This window comes from Squalius cephalus (assembly GCF_949319135.1).
Source record: "Squalius cephalus genome assembly, chromosome: 16".
NCBI classification, from domain to species: Eukaryota; Metazoa; Chordata; class Actinopteri; order Cypriniformes; family Leuciscidae; genus Squalius; species Squalius cephalus.
The window spans coordinates 10,203,229-10,224,788 of NC_137137.1; the positions used below are offsets into that span (position 1 = coordinate 10,203,229).

General features: G+C 37.5%; 2 protein-coding genes across 2 annotated transcripts in view; both read right to left on the minus strand.

Annotated features, from left to right (window-relative positions):
* Positions 1-1,988: 1,988 nt before the first annotated feature.
* Positions 1,989-11,038, minus strand: dmap1 (DNA methyltransferase 1 associated protein 1). Its single transcript, XM_079896878.1, has 11 exons — positions 10,906-11,038; positions 10,422-10,529; positions 10,237-10,328; positions 8,584-8,782; positions 8,298-8,456; positions 8,017-8,184; positions 5,819-6,004; positions 5,492-5,563; positions 4,864-4,936; positions 3,267-3,553; positions 1,989-2,781 (listed from the first exon to the last, which is right to left on the minus strand). The coding sequence occupies exons 2-11, from the start codon at positions 10,518-10,520 to the stop codon at positions 2,722-2,724; spliced, it is 1,395 nt and encodes a 464-aa protein (XP_079753004.1). The 5' UTR covers positions 10,521-10,529; positions 10,906-11,038; the 3' UTR covers positions 1,989-2,721.
* A 128-nt stretch (positions 11,039-11,166) lies between these two features.
* obscna (obscurin, cytoskeletal calmodulin and titin-interacting RhoGEF a) overlaps positions 11,167-21,560 on the minus strand; it is a 45,887-nt gene continuing 35,493 nt past the window's right edge. The window contains exons 60-81 of the mRNA XM_079898189.1: positions 21,287-21,423; positions 21,090-21,202; positions 20,804-20,972; positions 20,570-20,660; positions 20,175-20,375; positions 19,995-20,055; positions 19,833-19,910; positions 19,474-19,646; positions 19,339-19,365; positions 19,044-19,196; positions 18,924-18,969; positions 18,745-18,822; positions 16,943-18,644; positions 16,679-16,825; positions 16,173-16,295; positions 15,870-16,037; positions 15,603-15,708; positions 14,727-14,966; positions 14,368-14,591; positions 13,141-13,216; positions 12,868-13,017; positions 11,167-12,627 (exon numbers count right to left, since the gene is read on the minus strand). Coding sequence (XP_079754315.1) covers positions 12,450-12,627; positions 12,868-13,017; positions 13,141-13,216; positions 14,368-14,591; positions 14,727-14,966; positions 15,603-15,708; positions 15,870-16,037; positions 16,173-16,295; positions 16,679-16,825; positions 16,943-18,644; positions 18,745-18,822; positions 18,924-18,969; positions 19,044-19,196; positions 19,339-19,365; positions 19,474-19,646; positions 19,833-19,910; positions 19,995-20,055; positions 20,175-20,375; positions 20,570-20,660; positions 20,804-20,972; positions 21,090-21,202; positions 21,287-21,423 — 4,441 coding nt within the window. The 3' untranslated portion in view covers positions 11,167-12,449. The remainder of the gene's footprint in view (positions 12,628-12,867; positions 13,018-13,140; positions 13,217-14,367; positions 14,592-14,726; positions 14,967-15,602; positions 15,709-15,869; positions 16,038-16,172; positions 16,296-16,678; positions 16,826-16,942; positions 18,645-18,744; positions 18,823-18,923; positions 18,970-19,043; positions 19,197-19,338; positions 19,366-19,473; positions 19,647-19,832; positions 19,911-19,994; positions 20,056-20,174; positions 20,376-20,569; positions 20,661-20,803; positions 20,973-21,089; positions 21,203-21,286; positions 21,424-21,560) is intronic.

Genomic DNA, 21,560 nt, shown 5'->3' on the forward strand with positions numbered 1-21,560 from the left:
CATGTCATCTTTTTCTTGACTAACTCTTCTCCATCATATCCCTAGCACATCTGCTTCTAGGCGTGCTCTCAGACAATGACATATAGCCACAATTAGCCCTGGAAAGACTTCAATTATGATAAAAACCCTTCACCCCTCTTAGGCCATGATTAAAAAGCTCTCCTCCACTCCAGTGCCTCTGATAAAGAGCTCTCGTTTCACACCATCACTTCTTCGTCGGGATAATAAACCACTCCGCCAGGGTTCTGCCCGATGCCTTTTACCTCTTACGTCTGGTGTCCCACTGAGGAGGAATGCTCAGCCATTTACATTTTCACATTTGTAGCATGGAATGGAATGACCCTCCCAAAGACACATTAACGTGAACGTAAGTTTTTGACCAGGCATTCCAGACAAAAATAAACGTAAGAGAAAAGCGTAAGAGAAAAGACATGAGACTGCTCACATGACCTTCATCCTCATTTGAGAATGACACAAATGTCCATACAAAATTTTGGAATGAGATTTGCTTAGTAACGTTTGATAAATGGATTTGCTGTAATGAGATGGAGCCATCACAAAGTCATGAAAAGAAACCTAGAGGAAGAGAGAGAGTGGAAAAGAGGGATAGTCTTTCGGCTGTGTTCTGTCAAGGGAGAAATTACACACTTACTGATTTTTTTTCTCCCAAGGATGGCCACCATAGATCATACGTCGGGATTTACGAGCCAATTTCCAACATGAAATATAGACACCAAGAATCAATTTTACCACTGTTTTTCACTTTCTCTCCTCTCAACAGATCACAGCTGCTAGCTTTCCTCACCATTGAAGCTGCTTTATCTACAGTCAGGCCAGAAAGATAAAGGGATTAATTCCTTTCCAGTGGACACTACCACTTACCTCATATTTAAAATGTTTAGTGAGCTTATAAAATAATTAAAACAAACAAAAAAAAAACATTACCAAATCCAGCTACTCCGCTAATCTATGCGTAGCTTGGTAACCTCCAACGCCTGGTGAAGCCTAGGCTTCTTAATAAACTATTTACATTGACAGAGACTAAAAAAAATATAACTGGCTTAATTTTGTTAAACTTTTTACTCCATAACTTCTTGCGTATAAAAAAATCATATTGCTAATACGGAGTAACAGCCTTTCTACTTTGTGTGATATTGCTTAAACTATAACTATAAAACTTTAATAACAGAATAGGGAAGTCCACACCACAGCTATAACGATAACGGCACAGAGGAACGATATGGTTGGAATCACTTTTAGAAAAAAAAAATGTTCCTGCTGATGAACAACAGAAACAGAAACGTTAACAGCCTTTTACAAACAATATATTTGAATAAAATAGAGATAAACAAGTTAACTTCTAAAATAAATTACACTATTCTTAATATTAATAAATAATAGTGTTCACAGAGATCTGTTCCAAAGAAAAGGAAACCTTTCAGTCAGAAGGTCTTTCGATGTTACTGCCTCAGTTGAGAGGCTCACTACAGCTCTTTAGGCCTAGGCTACTGCCTGGCATAAATTTATCACGGGTTATGCAGAGTTGACATGTAAATTATAAATGTTTCCTGTCATGTTCAATACTGTAATGAATTTACTGGAGATGTCTTTATCGCGGCGAATTCATGAAGTGGCGATGACGAGCGGCAGAGCTCGCGCTGTTCACGTTATTGATGCGCGCGCTTGACAGCTAATTTAAAACGCACCGAGTGCCTCACAAATGCGGAGCAAAATACCCGAATCTCACGGAACAACTCAGCGCACGGATGTGTTTAGTTAATCCTGTCAGCTTCATTGTCGTAGTCAAATGATGCTGAAAATTTTACCTTGGTTTACGTGTTTTTAAAATTCTAAACCAGTCCCTAACCTAAATATTGACTATATTACACCGAATCATGGTCACAAGATTTTCTAACTCCTAGATGTTAATCAGTGGTGAAATACCAACATTTCCTTTTGTCTCCTTTCATTACACTTTAACAAATTAAAAGGAAACACTTGGGAAAAACATTTATTAAACACAAGGACATTTTACAAGTAATAAGCTCAATGTACAAGAGCATCTATTTGAGATGGATGAGACTGTCTACAACTCTTCTGAGAAAACACAGGATTGCAGGTGAAAAACAGCACATCAGAATGTCAGACGTAAAGATAGCAGATAGACAGCGACACCTCGAAAAATTGAAACATTTTTCTAGAGCCTGCTGTTTCAAGACGCAGCCAAAAACAAACACAATAATGTTCAATAAATTCCCCATCAGGATCCAGGCTCATACCATCTGTCCAGCATACGTTCATTTCAGACAGACAAGCAGACATTCTTTTTTTCTCCCTCTACTTGCTTCTGTCTTGTTATGTGCCGATTAGCTCTCTCTGCCAATTTACAGTTCATCTGGGTTTGGGCTGCCTGGTTGGACAGAAGAGGTGGTGTAATGGAATAGGTTGTCAAGGGTGGTCTGTGTCATGGTACAGGTTTGGTCTGGAGAACGAAGAGAGGAGGGAAGCAGGTGGGATTGAGGGGTGGCGGACAGGGAGTGTAGTCATTGTGCTGAATATATTAACAAAGAGAGCGGTCATCAAAAGAGCAGATAACGGATGACCTACAACCACAAACTCAGCCTCTGACCCCAACCAAAACAGGCAATCACTTAAGAGAGCTCCAGACACCTCTCTCTCCTCTTCCAAAAATGTCCAATCGAGTTAACAGAGTCATTTATGTCACGGTTTCTTCACCTTCTTGATAGATGAGGAACTCGAAGCAGATTCTCTGCGTTTGCGCTGTACAAAGAGGAACATGAAGAAAACCATATTCAAATAATTATGCTGTCAACAGTGGAATTTTATGAAAGATTCATTGAAAGATGCTTGTCAATTTAAAAAATTTTTTTTTTTAAATCAATAGCTCAGCAGTTGACGTACAATCAAAGCTAGTATTTATGTGAAAATACATGAAAAAAATTAAGGCTTCATGATATTTCTAAATATCTGAATGCGCATTAACTAACGATCTGATAAGCATCATAATATTGGAAATTTATAGTGTTACCAGTTACACTATAAATTTCCAGTTATCAGGATTATAATAAGAATTCATGATAGATTATTTGTTCATAATAGTTTTTCTGTGTTGTCTCGTCATGGCCTAGTCTTGTGGTGGTCTTTTACTAAAGTAGGCCTTTCATAAATTACCAAGCCAACCATTAATTAAGTCATGGCAATTTAGTTAGGCATTTAAAAAAAAAAAAAAAAACTCTGAAACTCACCGAATTTGGAGTGAGTGGAGCTCCAACCACATCAATAATCTGCTCTTTGGCTTCAGTTTTGATGTCATCAGCGCCAAGCCAGGATTGACTGTCAAGGGCTCCACCGCTCTCGCTCTGTGGTGTGACTGCGCCCCCTGCTTTTAGAAGTGCGTCATAGCGGTGCCGCAGCATCTGCTGTTCGTACTCACAGTTACTGTAGGCCTGCTTCAACTCGTAAACCAGGACCAGGTCGCTGCGGAGTTCATTAAACATGTGCACTATCTCCTCTGTGGGCATAGGGTTGAGGTCTGCAGTGGAACGAGAAGAGATATGTTATAAGACTTTCTAAACTGAACTGTAATTATTACGGTTCATTTTAACAATCCCAATATTGATTTTTAAATTCTCAAGATCAATCGTTTACTCTATGCTAGCACCATGGCAAAATAAGTCGTATTTCACCTAAGTTCAAATTGATTATTATGAGGTAAAGGTATTGTTCTGTGAAATAATGGACAAGAATAGGTCAGGGTTTGTACACATTTTTATCAATAAATTTCCATGAATTTTGACGCAATATTTACAACCTAAAGTTCCATTTAAGTCTAAGTATACATGTAAAATAAGATTAAAAATCCATGTACAAATTTACTTGAGCACATCTTAAAGGATTAGTTCACCCAAAATAAAAATAAAAACACATGTTGGAGATTAATATTTTGTAAATAAAGTGGTAAATTATGGGGTGTTTTTGAGCAAAAAAAGTAGATTGAGGCCACTGGAGTCACATGGATTACTTTAATGATGTCTTTACTACCCCTCCTGGGGCTTAAATTGGTAGTTGCCTTTAACTAAAATGAATGACTATTAATGACTATTTTAATTTGTTTGCTTGCTATTTGTTTTAAAAATAAGTACAAGCTGTGCCAGCCATTACTCCACGCAGAGAACATATCATCACGTGATTGAATGCCCGAATGCCAAATATTGTAATTTAACCAGCATTATCAATTAAACAAATTCAATTATACAGATATTCGAGAAACCCATTTTCCAAAACTTTCTAGGTTTATTCATTTTTTCCTAAACATGTCCAAGGTTGGAAATTGTTTTTTTAGAGTTCCGTGACTTTTGCAGGTTTTTCATGACTGTACGAACCCAGAATAAGATACAGCATGAGGAATGTAGTCTGAATCAAATGACTCTTTCAAAGCAGTTATTTTTAGTGAATCAAAAACATACAGCACAACCAGTGTAATCTGTCTCACAAACAACTAATCTGTTCATACAATGCACATTATTCATTAATTAATAAATTAATCTAAAAATCTCTTTAAGTCTCAAATTTCTATCCTATTTAATGGTAGTTTATCATTTAAAATACCTTTATACATGGTTATAATAATATTTATTTACAAGAAATACAATTGCAAGAAAATGTAATTAATATGCAAGTAAAATTGACACTACAACTGAAATTTGCCAAAATGAATTAGAATAGAATTAAAATCAGAACTGAATCAATAGCTTATGAATCAGAATCAGTACCGTTTTTTTCAACTATAGAAATGATATGGTAGGTAGGAGCTCAGAAGTAATGCAACTTAACGTTACTTACCCACTCCTTGCTCTGTCAGGATCTGTTCAATTGCTTTTATTTTCTTCTGTCCAACTGAGCTGGGCAGCTTCATCTAGACACACAAATTCATTAGTTAACAAAATATACTACAGCTACAAATAAACTTCAAGTAAACTTAAGTTGTGCTTGTGTACTCATGTCTGAATCCATGAGGTCTTTGGAACTCTAGATGGAACGTTAACACCTTTAATCTCAGATGGCTACATGGTAGAAAAAAGTGGGGGCAATGGAATAAAAATGGGGTCATCTTTCATTCATAATACCCCTGAAATGCACTTCAGAGAGGGCAGATCAAAACATGTTTATGCACCCGAGTCTGACTAACAGATGACCAGCCACATCTGAGTCATATACTACCCCAGTACCATCCTTAATGGGTTTTATATAGAGCGACCTCCCTTCATTACTCTTTAAGAGGAATGCCTTCCTGTGGGTAGATTACTCTACCTATGACTGTGTGAATCAATCAACTCCTGGCTAATGAGAGAGAAGTTAAACGCCACAGGCTCCTGTGGAGAGGAGGGATGTATCATAATATTCTGCATAGATCGTACATTAAGAAACGGATCAGGGGTCAGTTTTGTCGAAGCGTGCAAGTTGATCTTACTCTCTGGCTCCGTAGTGAAACACCAGCAGATTTGAAGTCTGGGAATTTGATGCCTGCGGTTTCTGGAACAGCCTGCCATTGGACAGATGAGATGGCATTAGAGGAGAACGTGATAGCAAGTTTTAAAATTTACAGATGTAAAAAAAAAAAAAAAAAATGAAAACTGTTTAAAAAATGCACACACACACAAAAAATCACAGCGATCATCCTAACGTTGCACTTTCTTTTCTATTGAAAATACCCCCCTCCCATCAAACATCTATTATTATCACTGGCAGGTTAACTTTGAATTCAGACAGTGTGAATGGTATATAAAGAGAAAATTACAGGTTTTTCCATCTCTCGTTTCTGAGGCAGCTTCTTCTTGGTGGCTTTGCGTTCAGCTCTGCGCATCTCTGTGGTCGTGTCAGCGGCTGTAATGAGCTTCTGGAGGTCCTGGGCCTTCTTCTCACGCTCCTTCTTGCGTGTCTCAATCTTCCTCAACTCCTGGATCAGGTATTCCTCTTCAGCCACCTAAAGGAAGGAAATACATATTCATGAAATACATATTCTAAATGAGATAAAGCTTGTGCTTAACTCTTTTCCCGCCATTGATGGAATCTTCCATCATTTATAAAACAGCGGTTCCACTTCCCAGCCATTGACAGAATTTTTTTTTAACACTGGCGGGGAAAGAGTTAAAGAGACCATTTCATACACTTTTACAGTATCTTCTTGATTTTTCATAATGTTTGAATGTTCAAAAAACATTTTTCACATATTTTACATTGTTGCAGCACTTCTCTTCCCAGTCTGTCAATAACGATCAGTCTCTATGAAGTGCTTAGATATGTGCTTTGATAGGTCGGCTGGACCAGTGTGTTGTGATTGGTCAACTGCTTTGAGCGTGTTTTGAAAATGTCAAACCCTTTCCATTACTGCGAGTTTCAACACAGTACTAACGCAACTCAACCAGGCTCCAACTCCTCTATTTCGCATTGAGTGAAAATGATTTAAATGAGGAATATTGTGGCGTGCACATTCTTGGAAGAAAACTCAAAACTACAAAAGGCATTTCAGGCAGTTCAGAAACGGTTGCTGTTTGAGCATGGTAAAGGTCTGCATTCTCTATATCAGTAATATTACATACTAAATAAGATAGTTGAACATGTAAAAAAGCTTAATAGGTCCTCTTTAAAACTGATACTAATATATCACTGTTGTAATAATTGTTATGCAGATTAGGGCTGAACGATATTCTGTTTTAACATCGACATCGCGATGTGCGAATGAGCGATAGTCACATCGCCGGAACATGCGATGTGAAGGGTAACGTTAGTACCATAGTGTAAGAGAACGGTAGCACCAGGGTAGCACACAGTAAACACGAGTTTGTTGTATGGCTTTTTGCTGTTCCGCGTGCCTGCACAGTGATTGGTTCGCTGTGCCGCGCTCACCGCTCACAGCCAACATTCACTGGCAATCCTAAAAATGCGCGACGAAGAGGATCCGCCGCAAAAAGTTCAAAATCAGCTATTTAGGACTACTACTAGCCTATTTCGTCTACAAAAAGGAGGATGTTGACCAAAAAGAGGTAGGCTACTTTGCTGAAGTATTATAAAGTTGTGGATGGTTGTCTTTTTTTAAAAAAGTCGTTTATTTTTCGTGTTCGCATTTATGAGGAAAAAACAATGTTACGTGACATTACGGACGCGACCGTTATGAAAGCCGCACTAAAAGACTGCTTTAAAACTTTCACAGAGACCTCAAACAGAAATCACAAAGCCTTTCTTTAAAACGAATTTCGTTTTGTATTAATTGTATCTTAATTTTAATCAGTATTTCATTATACAATTTCCTGGATTTAGCCTAATAAATAAAAATTAATTATAGCAGCCAGCGCCTGAACTGGAGATTAAGCTATCATCCATGAACCGAAACTAAGCATAAAAGGTAGCCTACTCGCCTCACACACCTAAAAATAATAATAATAATAATAGTAAAAAAAAATAGAAATATAACTATTATGTACAGAAATCTCTACTTTTAAACAGAACCATTAAAAAAAAATCTGTATGAAAAGTGCATTTCTCCCGATCACTGCTGCGAAGATCGCGAGTCAGTATTGTCAACAGAAAACACTTGTTTATTAATAAACAATTAAAATGTCTCATTGTAATATTTTACATATTATTAATCATTACTTTTGCTGGTTCTAGGTGCCGTTTACATGAACGCGTCACTGAATCAGCACAGAAAACAATTTTTCGGGTCCAAGAACGTTAGGTCCTGTGTAGAACGTTCACCGAATTCTGAGAGAAATATGTTTCTGGAATAAAATATTAAGTGGCCTTTTGTTACTTGTAATGAAGCTTGCTTATAGTGAAATTATTAATAACATGGAATGGTAATTATTGACTTTAGCCTGGATTGATGGCTCGCAATATCGCGATATATATCGTTGCCAAAAAAAATATCGCAATGTAATTTTTTTCCAATATCGTGCAGCCCTAATGCAGATTGTAAAAAAAGTTGAGCAGTCTCACCTGTTCTGGAGTGCGGTTGAAAAGTCTCTCGAGCTGCTCTTTCCTGCGTCTCTCATGACCAGCATCAAAGATGTAGATCTTGGGCTCAGTTCCCGTTCCAGCCCGAACCTTTGTTAGTTTGCCGCAAATGCTGTAATAACGCTCTTTAAGATCCTCCACAGAGCGCTTCTACAATTACATTGAAATCAGTGAAGAAATGTGATTAGAAGGAAGCTAAATGTAACGTGGTAAAATGACTATTTTATGTTCAGTTAAAAGCAGAATCATGAAGAGGAATTTACTCTGTACTGTTGGTGATCATAGCGATCGTGGATAACAATAAACCTCAGGTCGAAACGTTTACACAAGTCAAACAGGTGATCAGTTTCAGCTTTCGTCCATCCGTCGTCATGAAGATACATCTGATACTCCTGCTCAGAGTACACAGGCACCTGCACAGTCTATGAACAGGAATACGATTTTCAATAACATGCAAGGAGAGCAATTTCTTTTTCAAAACAAGAATATAACACAATCTCTTCTCTCTTTCCTCTACTAATGTCATTTTAACAATCTTCTCTTTCCAACCTTGTTGAAGCGAGCAAATGGGTAGTCCTTTCCCTCCTCTGCTGCACGTCTCCAGTGATGGAAGATGGCTCCATCTTTTCTGGCTGGATTAGAAAAGGGCATCCACTTCCAGGGCCGCACCTTCTTACAGCCCAGTTTCGCTTTCACGGTCCGGTAGCCTTGCGTAGTATCACTCGGTAACAGGGGAGGGGCATCCCGACTGAAAAAAAGAAAACGTTAATGATATGTTTAGATGTTGTCATGTTTCAATGTAACAATATCAGCAACCATTGGCAGCATACAGGGCTCAACTATAAGGATTTTTATGACGGCCTAGTCGGAACAGTAGTTCAGATTTTTACTTGCCCTAGCCAAAATTTTCACTACCACAACAAAACAAAACATATTTAATTTTTAGTAACATATTTTTACGTGCAACTCAAGATATATATATATATATATATATATATATATATATATATATATATATTAGGGCTGTCAAACAATTAATCGCGATTAATCGCATCCAAAATAAAAGTTTGTTTTTACATAATACATGTGTGTGTACGGTGTATAATTATTTTCTATATATAAATACACACACATGCATGTATATATTTAAGAAATATTTGCATGTATATACTGTGTATATATATTTATATTATATATAATTTATATTATATATAAATATTTTATATATAAATAACACATTTTCTTAAATATATATATGCATGTGTGTGTATTTATATATAGAAAATAATTATACTCCGTACACAGACATAAATTATGTAAACACAAACTTTTATTTTGGATGCGATTAATCGCGATTAATTGTTTGACAGCCCTAATATATATATACTACTATACTACTGTTCAAAATCTTGGAGTCAGTAAGTTTATTTTTTTCGGCAAGGATGCATTAAACTGATCAAAATTAACAAGATTTTGGTCCCACTTTATATAAGGTGTCTTTAACTAATATGCAATAACATTTAAATTAATCAACTGATTCAATGCACTTATTGTGCACATGCAAGTTTTTACATTGTACTTATATATTTTTATATATTAATTTCTGTAATTACATCTATAATTACATTGTTTACCCTTCCCTTATCCCAGCCTTACACCTAGTCATACCACCATGTCTCTAACCGTACCCATATCCCACCTCAAGTGTTTAGCAATACAACATGAACACAATAAGAACATTGTAGGTATTTTTGATGCAAGTACATAGTAGTTAGACACCTAAACATAAAGTGTAACCAAGATTTCTAATTTAATGCTGTTCTTTGAACATTCTATTCGTCAAAGAACCCTGAAAAAAATGTGTCACAGTTTGCACAAAATATTAAGAAGCATAACCAAACCAGTTTTCAACATTGATAAGCTGCTACTTCTCAAAAATAAATGTATTCGATTTTTAATTTGCAATTTTCAATAGCTAAAAATTATGACAACTATAAACTCATACAATCCCTTTTGCTGTACAATTGATATAATATATAACATGTTAGCAACAAGATCAAACAATAAATGATACATTCAAACAGCAACAGAATCTGCCGCTTCTCATGGGAATCACTTTTTAAAGGGCAATGCAAATAAAATCTCATAATATGGGCAATAAAACAGTGAGGTGAAAAGGTTGAGCCGAGACAGCAATCTTACTTTTTGTCTGAATACAGCAAGGCATAAACTTCTCTGTGCATTCCTTCTGGTCTCTTGAAGGTTAATGTCTCTGTTACTTTCTTGGCTTTTTTCTACAAAGATAAACAGAATGAGAATTGTCTCAATACATAGCCAAGACATCTGTCACAGTAACATCCATCTATCTGAATTCAATAGTTTGCTACCTTGTCTGAGTTGATGAAGTCCTTCTTGCTGATGGGTCCTGGATCATTGTCTCCTCCTGTCAGCTCCAGAATATCCCTCACGTCAGCACCGGTAGTCATGGTGAAGGACTAATAGTTTAGACAGAATGATTAGCAAAGATATGTATAAAATACTTATAGAATGAAATGGTTGGTTTGCTTTTGAAAGCAGACAAATAAGCATAGTCTTTGTTATGACAACTGAATGAGCAGTACATCTGACAACGATCATAATAACAACATCAAACACAGACAACACATCAGGGTTAAATGTTCGAACTTTTTTGCTGGGTCTGTGTGAGCTGGTAGATAAAGAAATAAATTATAGCTTAAAAACTGAGCCTGAGCGCTGACTCGAATCTCGGAATCAATGAGCCTACAGGCGGGAACCGCATTGAGCTCATATAGTACTTCCAGAACAGTATTTACGAACAATAAGGGTAATAGAAGTAACGTTTAATCTTACCTGAGAAAAATAAAGGCACCCTGTATTTCTAAAATATGTATGTGGTCTTTATTTGCGTGACAGTGTTAGCTGAAATGCTGCATCTAGCGGCGGATGCGATGCAGATCTCCTCTTCGACGGTGGGCTCCTCTGTGCTTCACGACACAGTTGTGTAAATGATCGCCACCTATCGGACAAAAGGATGTAGTGCATCTACTGTTCATTAAATGTCTTACCTATGGTATATAAATCGCCAATGGATAAATCCAAACTACAAAATAACACGTTTGACAAAATATTTATTTTAGGAGCATGGCATTTTTGGGAATATAATAGAATTATGTGAAACCATTCTAGACACTGCAAAGAGGCAACAGCAATCCCTATTGTCTTTACCACTCTTACAAAATCAACATTTACCAATAAAATCCACATACATAAAGTAAAATTTGCATAGAAATGAGAGAAAATATCTTAAGTGATTAATAAAATACAGCATTTAACCACATAATACATCATACAAGAAAGTTATCCCTGATAGTGGTGGCATATAATTTTATTAACATCAAAAAAACAAAGAAAATAATATACTGTAATAACAGTGATAACTAGTTCTACATATTTCATTCATTGATATACAGATAGTCAGATAGATAGATAGTCAGATAGATAGATAGTCAGATAGTCAGATAGATAGATAGATAGATAGATAGATAGATAGATAGATAGATAGATAGATAGATAGATAGATAGATAGTCAGATAGATAGATAGTCAGATAGATAGTCAGATAGATAGATAGATAGATAGATAGATAGATAGATAGATAGATAGATAGATAGATAGATAGATAGATAGATAGATAGATAGATAGTCAGATAGATAGTCAGATAGTCAGATAGATAGATAGATAGATAGATAGATAGATAGATAGATAGATAGATAGATAGATAGATAGATAGATAGATAGATAGTCAGATAGTCAGATAGATAGTCAGATAGATAGATAGATAGATAGATAGATAGATAGATAGATAGATAGATAGTCAGATAGATAGTCAGATAGTCAGATAGATAGATAGATAGATAGATAGATAGATAGATAGATAGATAGATAGATAGATAGATAGATAGATAGATAGATAGATAGATAGATAGATAGATAGATAGATAGATAGATAGATAGATAGATAGATAGATAGATAGATAGATATTTTCAGAAATTCAAGGTAAACATCAATGGGCAGCTTGCATACAAAAAGCCATAATATGCAAATATTTACACTATTTTAAAATAGTGTTTTAAGTAATGTGTCACTGTTTGAATGATTACAAAGCAACAATCGAACAACTGTCATGCAGATAGCTGGATTACACCAGTTGAAAATTGTATCTAAAGAAATATAATTGATTATCATTACTGCTAAAACTTTTCATCATAATCTTTCCCCTTGTGGGAGAGCAGCACAAAAAATAAATCTATGCTTAAAAAACCAAAAAAAAACTAAAAGCAATTCACAGTTTCACACATCACTTTCAGCCTCCAAATATGTTCTGTCCCTTGCATTACGAGAGGGGCAGTTGAATTTTTGTGCGGACGTGGTCTCGCTTGAGCTCTCTTTCCCTGAGATAGGCCTGCAGCTTGTCTGTTGAGAAACAGACCACAGAGTCGCTGTGTTTGGAGGGAGGACGGTCTCCTTGTATCCAGGGGTTTTGGAGGCACTCTGCAGCTGTTGGTCTTGCCCTGATGAAACATGGAGCCACATCAAAAACTGCTTACAGTACGTCCACATACTAACTGATTCTAGTGCAATTTGCATATTTAATTTGACATTAAAATCATAATTTGCCTGAAGTTTAGAAGCAGGATATATTTAACAATTGTTTTTCTTAGGTATATTGATGGAAAGTAATAAATAAATATGACATGAAATCTCATTGTCTGCTATTTGGACATAAAAAATAAGCAGTCTATGAATTTTACCAGGCTTTGTTGCTCATGGTGTTCTTCATGAAGTTGATGGCTCCCTCTGAGAGACCTGGGTAACAACGACTGAACTGGACCTTTCCTTTTTTGATGTTTCGATCCCTCTCCCAATTTAAATCAGCATGAAAGGGACTGTCTGCACTCAACCTACAAGGGGAAAGTAAAGAACATTGAGGAAATCAGTTGACAATTGCTGAACAATAAGGATGCCCTAATGGCCATGTCACTATTCCTTATACGGTTCCAGTTTTACTGAATGAAAGTACTTACATTATGAAAGCCAAAACACCAACAGCCCAGATATCAGTTTCGGGTCCAACTCCTTGTCCATCTAAGATTTCAGGAGCTTTAGGAAGGACAATATAAACTAACAAACAGAACAGAAAATATTTTTTCATAAACTAAATTGGTTTGTTTTTGCTAAGATACTTGACACTTTTTCTTTAAAGATGCCAAGAAGCTGAGAAAATGTATGACACAGATACATTACCACTTTAAAGTTTGAGGGTAGTAAGATTTTTTCAAAGAAAGAAAATAAAATTTGTACTTTTATTCAGCAAGGATGCATTAAATTGATCAAAAGTAAGAGTAAAGACTTTTATCATGCTAAAATATCCATTTCAAATAAATGCTGTTCTTTTGAACGTTCTATTCATCAGAGAATCCTGAATGTACAGTACTGTGCAAAAGTCTTAGGCATGTTTATATCCCCCCCCCCCGTCCCCCCCCCCCCCCCTCTGGGACAACCCCCCCTCAAGGTTTCTTCAAGCATCTCGGAGACGTTCCCACAGTTCTTCTGGATTTAGTCTGTCTCAGTTTTTTCTGTTTCTTCATGTAATCACAGACGGACTCGATGATGGTGAGATCAGATCATACCGGCTGCTGTCAGACTCCTTGTGCATACACAAATCTCACTGGATTATTACAGTTAATGGCAAAAAGAATGTTTGGAAATGTAAACTGATATTTCCTACTGACACACTACAGCAAAAGATATAAATAATTGACTTAAAACCATTTTTTGGGGGGGGCGGGGGGTGGGGGATATTAACATGCCTAAGACTTTTGCACAGTACTGTATGTATCACAAAAAGGTATCACCTTTTCTATCAAAAATATTAAGCAAGTACAACTGTTTTCAACAATGATGATAATAATAAGAAATGTTTCTTGTGCAGCAAATCAGCATATTAGAATGATTTAGTAAGGGTCATGTGACACTGAAGACTGGAGTAATGATGCTGAAAATTCAGCTTTGCCATCACAGGAGTAAATTACATTTTAAAATATATTAGAATAGAAAACAGTTGTTTGGAACTGTAATAATATTTGACAATATTACTGTTTTTACTGTATAAGTGATCAAATAAATGCAGCCTTGGTGAGAGAAGAAACTTCTTTCAAAAACATTTAAAAATCTTCCCGACCCCGAACCTTTAAATGGTAGTGTATAATGATTGAATCAAGTGACGTGAAAATTTCTAGAAATAGATTTACCTTTATTATCTGTCATTTCTTTGATGTGTTCGATGTTCAGCACCTGTCCTGGAGTGAAGGGCTGAGCGGAGCCCAAATCAACAATCTTCACTACATTTCGGCCTGTCACAAGCATGTTGTCTGACTTTAGGTCCAGGTGTACAATGCGTCGGCTGTGCAGGTAATCCACAGCGCTCAGAATCTGCTCTAGTAGGTCTGTCACATGCGTTTCTGAATATAGATTCCTGTATACCATCAAGAGTAAATGGTAAGGTCATTTTTTTTTAACACCGACTGTTAAAGATATTGATTTTCACTAGTATCTTTAAATGTGATGATATAATTGACCAGAACACTTGAAATAGTATTATTCCCCTCACCTTTCTGCAAGGTTATAAAGAAGCTCTCGTCCTGAGCACAGCTCCTCTATAAGCACCAGGCAGGTGGGGGTGAGGATGGCCGACTGCAACTGGACGATCCGAGGGTGACTCAGCCGGCGAAGCAGTTGATATTCCCTCAAAACCAATTGCCTCTGCTCTGGTCTGTAGTGGGTCATCTTAGCTGCCAACATCTGAGAGCTGCGACTGTCCTCACACTGCGTTACCACACTGAAACGGCCTCTGGCAAATGAAACAAGATTGATTGTGTTTATTTACTTACTTGTTGTCACTGTCTCTTTGGCATCAATAATTATGTCTTAATAAATTTAGTTAATGTAAATTTGCAACAAAAAAACATTGTAAATAATGGAAATCAATGTTCTGTAAGCAATTCAAATTTGTTTTGCAGAGTTTAAATACTATTAAGGCTTATTCACACTGTCCCATCAAAAACCAACAGGGTTAAAACACACTGATCTAACTAAACCCAACTACAACTTTGGAAGTGTTTGGTGGGTCAGTGTGATCTAGTGGTTCTCAACCAGGGGGTCGGGGTCCACTAGGGGGCCTCAACAAACTTCCAAGGGGGCTTCAAGATGACTTAAAATTGCTTAAGAATTTGTTTGTTGTTTTAGCTCATTTTCATGCTTGTTTTGCCTTATTAAATTTTTATTATTTGGTTATTTTTAAAATTAATATACATCCTTCTAGTTAAGTCAAGCTCCAAAATAATTTATTGGGTAGAAATTGTGAGTTTAGGGGGGCCTTCAAATATTGTTATGGACAATGGGTGGGCCTTGAAGCCAAAAAGGTTGAGATCATCAAGAAGCTGCAAATGTTTAAATGCATATATAAATATGCAGTCAAGTACAGTACCTGTTGATTTCAGACAGGAATTTATAAGACTTCTCAGTGCCAAGACCTCCAGGTACAGTGACCTTTGACCCAATAGATTCCATCTGAATGAGAGGATTGTGAGACTCTGCAAAAATAAAATAAAAATATTATGCCACCTTGATTTTAATTTCTTCAATCCAAAGTGACCCAGAAACAGGATGTTTATAGAGATCTCAATTAGGGTGTGTGGTAATAAATTGTAAGTCACTTTGGATAAAAATAAGAATTATTTTCAGAATGTTGTACCTTCATAAGGCGTGGCCATAAAAGCAGGCGGTGAAGGGTCACTAAAAGGTGCCAACCCTGTCTTGGTGTTATATGACACTCTGAATATATATCCCGGTCCTCTAGGAAGGGCATTAGCAGTGAAACAGCTGTCTGTGACATTCTCTGACAAAGTTCTCCACTCCCCACCTAATATAAAGTAGAATAAATACTTTAAGAGGATTCATGAAAAAACAAACATGCTGAAACACAATACAAATGTTCATAATGCAAGATGAGTTTGATTTTAATCTCTTTTACAGAGTCTTTAAAATGTATTCTTACCATTTACACTATACTGAATACAATATTTGACAAGGTCTTTGGACGTCACAGGTTTCCAGAACACAAGAGCTCCACCCACTGCTAGCTGAATGACATCTGGCCTGGATGGTTTGACTGGACTTTCTGGTAGAACATTAAAAAAACGATTTTATGAACTTTAAACAACTTTATAAAATACACTTCCATTCAAACTTTTGGAATCAGTATTTTTTACTTATGAAAGAAAGCATAGAATGATTTCTGAGGGATCATGTGACACTGAACACTGGAGTAATCGCTGTAGTCAAATAAATTACACAAACACAGCATTGGAGAGCATAATAAACTTCTTTCAAAAACTTTACCCCAAACAACAAACTTTTAAATAGTAGTGCATCTACTGCGATATATTTATATGGAAAAGTTTAGTCGTTTTTTTTTTTTTTTTTTACATTGTGTATGTTGGAATTAATGATACACAACAAATTATTAAATGCAGATGACCAAATCAGCCCAACAAACATTACCTTTGGTTTTCTTAAATATCGGCACTTTCAGTGAGAACAATTTGGACTTCTTCTGATGACTTTCCGATGAAGTGGCAGCAGGAACTGGGGCAGGGAGAGTCATTTTCTCTGGCATGACAGGCGAAGGGTTCTTCACAATTGGTCCTGCTAGAAAGAGTTTGAGATGTAATTATTATACACAATCAAATGATTTTTTGACAACTGAACAGTGAAGTATCTACTATTCGATATTATAAGTCTGTTAAAGCATTAAAAGTAGCCTACCACCTTTCTTCTTCTCTACGTCATCCTTGCTGCCCTGTCGGGTGAACAGTTTCGTAATGCTAGATGCTGAAGCTCGCATCTTCTTCCTCAGGGCTAGAAGAGGGGTCTTGGGCTGTGAGGATGCTCCTTCTGCTTGTTTCTTTTCCAAGCCCTCTAGCTGAGGAGAAGAATGGCTAGCCCACGAGTGCTTGCGGAAGATCTTCATGAATCCAGGCTTGGAAGATTTCCCACTCGGGGGCTTGTCTTGTAGAGCTGGGGCTGAGGCATATCTTTGAAGCACCTCTTTGCTTTCTTGGCCTGCAACTGCAGCCTGGACAGGAACTGCCAAGGAGCTTCTTCTCAGAGGAATGTCGCTCTTATGGCGCATCTCATTCAATCCAGAGCTTGAACTGTTGGTGCGCCGTCTTGGCGGGGCTTGCGGGATGTCTTGCCGAAGAGATCTCAGAATGCTCTCCATGTCATCATCCTCAGAGTCCTGTAGAAGAGAGCATGGAGATGTTTTTCCAGAGGATCCAGCGATCAAGATCTCACCGTGGTGGTGTTTGTGAGAGAGTTCTTCATATGAGCCTACCCTGCTAGATGCCTCTGAACCGTGGTCAAGCGAGCACGCTAGCGATGATAGCTGTGAGCCATCCACGCTCTCCTCATCACCTAAATGTGCTGCTTCTGTTTCCATGATCTGCAATTGGATGTCATCCTCACTTGAACTTTTCAAGACTGGCTGATGTCCTTCTTCAAGCTCATTGACCTGCGCTCTCACCTTCCTCATAACAACGGGGCTCTTTTTCGACAAAAACGCAGAGCGACGGAAGAGTTTCCTTCTCACTTGGACTTCTTCAGTTTTTGCTTCCTCTTCGTCAGTGGCGTCAAGTTTCTGGCTAACTTCGTCATCATGCTTGTCTTCTCCCTGCACGATTGAAGCCTGAGAGCGTTGCATGCACACATCTAATGATCTGCTTCTTCTCTGGGTGTGTATGTTTGGATGGGCAGCACTCACTCCACTATCAAACGAGCTGGACTTGAGGATAGACGAATGCATTGATGCTCTTCTTTGGTTACGATTAGCTTCTAAGTCTGGGGAATCTTCTACATACTCTATTAGGGGCTCGTTCAACCTGCCAGAGAGGCTGGCACGGAGGGGTTTACGGCCACGCTCTTGCTTTTTAGCTTGGATTTTATCCCGAAGTGTCATGTGACGAGCAGATATGGGTGAGAGCTGCTCGGAGCTGCAGTAAAAAGTGCTCTTGATGAGGCTATGACGTGGTATGGGAGGCTCACCAGCCAATACTTCATCTCCCTCAGAGAGTTGAAAAGAGGGGCTTCTGTCCCTTTGCTCCAAGCTTATCGGCTCTGGTGATGGTGTGTTCATGGGAATCACCAGCGGGCCACTGTGAACTCTGTCCTTACCAATAAGCACATCTTCCTCATCCCGTTTTAAAATTGTGGGCGTCTTTGACACATGAGCGTAGGGGTCATATTCATCCTCTTCTTCCAAATCATCTTCATCCTCCTGGCTCGCCTGCTGGAAGAAGTCCCAGGCATCAGCCTCATCATAATCTGAAGAGGATCCACTACTTAGCGAGGTGCTGCTGGGCTCCAGGGACTCCTTTGCAGCTGTAATCGAAACATCACGCAGAGGAGCCTCCAATAACTCTGGGATTGGCCTCAGAGTCAGAACCGAGCCAAGACATGTTAAAGAACGCTGAAAGAAAAGGAAAGAAGCATGGAAAAGAGTAGGAAGACATGAAAGAAGAATATTTTCCTGGACAATCAGTAGCAGAGGAGATGATTTAAAATCGTACCTGCCATTTTCTTCTTGAAATAAAAGATTTTAGATTTTTAGTATTTATGTCCTCTGGTTCTTCATCTTCATAATAGCCCTAAAATAATTACATTTATAATTTAAACTGACACTAAATTTTATTTGTGCACTGATGGTATCTGATGGTCAGACGGTATAGATATATGTGAAACCACCTACCTGAAACCACTCGTGACTCAAACACTCAGATGCAGATGGTCTCATTCTGTGAAGGTGGAACAAAATAACTTTATCAACTGCTGCTCACAAAAACAAATACACCCATGTAACAGATCTTACTCTGGGTCTGGCTGTAGAACCCTATGTAGGAAGTCCTGTGCCTCCACACTTCTGCTTGTGATCTCAGGAGTGTCCCAGTACAGCAAACCCTCAGCAACTTTCATCAGTGTGGCACGGTCGTTCTCACCGAAGAAAGGACAGTGGCATGTTAAGCTTCCCAAAAAAAAAAAAAAAAAAAAAACAACCACATTATTTTCTACCAATTTATATATATTTTTTTCTTTTATAGCCACATCAAATTTCAGCAAACCTAAAAGGAAAATATCAGCTGGCTCCATGCCTTCAATGCACTTACCATAAGTAAGTAACCACACCAAGAGACCTGAAACAAATAAAATATAATTCACCAAGAAGTAAAAGACAGAACTGCATGTCTGAACATGACAAATTCTGTTCACCACAATTTGCAACAAGCCACAAAATTTGATACCAGATATCAGTGGCTACTGTCACAGGTTCTTGGTGGACAATTTCTGGAGCAACAAATTCTGGTGTCCCAAACACACTGTACTGATGTCTGGAGTTGTCAATTTCCTGGCAGAATCCAAAGTCACAGATTTTGATGTCTTCTCTAGCAGGGGACACCATTAGGATATTGTCTGTCTGCAGAGAAAAGATTTTGTAAAAGTTAGACAGAATTTAAGAAGGATGACCACAGGTCAGAAGATGTCTTTACCATCGACACCAATTGGTATTTTAGTATCCTATCAGTGAAATTTATTGTAATATATACAAATTTAAATGAATGCCACATAAAACAAATATTATAAAGTAAGTATAATAACTTACTTTGATATCAAGATGTAGAATGTTCATACTGTGTATGTATCCAATGCCCTCCAGAACTTGCTGAATATATAACTGGACCTAAAAACAATGAATGATCATTATAACTTTTGTTTTATTTCTGTGTGAAAGTGTGACTGAAATTCAATGAATTATCAATATTACCTCCCTCTCTGTAACCGATCCCTTTAAAAACAAATGATCTAGTAACCCCTGTGTAGAACATCTGTGGAAGGGAAAAAAGAATGCTACATATTCCACATATTCGATTCAATTAATGATTTCTAAAAAGCAAAATGCTAATTATTGACTAATTTGAAAAAAGTAAGAAAACTTGAATCCTACAATTCTACAACCAACACCAGGGTGCGTCTTGTTGAGAAAAAGTCCAGGAGGCATGCGAGTCTGCGGTGAGCTAGACGGGAGAGCAGGTCTCTCTCCTGGAACGCTCTGGTCCGTGTGCTGCTTCTGAGTGGAAGGAACTTGGCGGCAAAACATTCGCCACTTGCCCTATGTGTTACTTTTTTAACCACTCCAAAGGTGCCCCTGGTTATCCACAAAAAAGCAGATAAATGTTAATAAGATCTGTAGCGAATGTCATAAAACAAAATCAAATTATACATTAACCATTACATTTAACAAAAACAATTTAATGTTAGATTACATGAACCTCAGATCAAGACTAAGTTGATATTCATTATAAATCAGTGGGCTTTTAATACCTTGATTGAGGATATTACCTTCCTATTTCTTCATAAACTTCATATACAGAATGTAGTTTCCGTCTTTTTCCAAACTCCACTTCTTTCTCCTCCTCAATTTCATCTAGACCTGAAAAGGAAATTTAAATTTCATTTAAATTTACTTAAACACACTATTAGTTCCACATTCCACTACTGCTTCCACATTTCAAAATACAGCAACACATATTTAGGATTTGTAAAGATAAAATGGAAGAAAATAATACAACTCACTTGTATCAACACAGAGTTTAGCGTGGCAAGATGCTTGTCCTGCACTGTTGCTAGCTATGCAGGTGTAGGTGCCACAATCCTCCGTTTGAGTATCCAGCAAAGTGAGAGAGCAACGTGCACCACTTTGGACTATTTCTGTGTACTCATTGGATGAGATTTCCTTGTCATCCTGTAGAAAACCAAATATGTGCATTCTACTGCAGTAAATACAAGTTAAGGTTTATTGTGTTTCCATCCCAAAATAATTATATCAGTATGCATTGTTACCATTTTGTTCTTATAATACCTTAAACCATTGAATGTCTGGGGTGGGTTGGCCAGTAATAATTGCAGAGAACGTCGCAGCCTGACCAGGCCGGACTGCCAGGTTTTCAATGGCCACTTGCACAGCTGGAGGCTCTATGAAAATAAATGATGGATTGACAAATTTCTCTGGTGATAATGTTTCACACAAATTGTTTAAAAACCACATACAGTCTTTACCTGTCAGAAACTCCTCTGTGTTTGAGAAAAAGTGTTCCTCAGGATCCATGGGTCCCTCTAACTGTGCTGCCTGGACTTGCCTCTCTACATCATCCTGTTCTTCAAGAGTGTGTTCATCTTCAATGCCAGCAGCAGGTCTTCAGAAGCACACATTTTGCCACAAGACATTAAAACGAGATTATCAATTCACCTGAATTTCACTGCCTTTATGTATAGTTTAAGTATACTGCATACATGCTGTACACTATGGTTCTTTAAGCAATGTTTACAGCCC

Bases quoted from the DNA above. Each gene is read 5' to 3' on its own strand.
- dmap1 (XM_079896878.1), bottom strand. From the start codon at position 10,520: ATGACTACCGGTGCTGACGTGAGGGATATTCTGGAGCTGACAGGAGGA. The intron at 8,457-8,583 runs GTTGGAAAGAGA...TCCTGTTCATAG, and splicing joins CATTTGCTCGCTTCAACAAG to ACTGTGCAGGTGCCTGTGTA. The intron at 8,185-8,297 runs GTAAATTCCTCT...ATGTAATTGTAG, and splicing joins ATGATCACCAACAGTACAGA to AAGCGCTCTGTGGAGGATCT.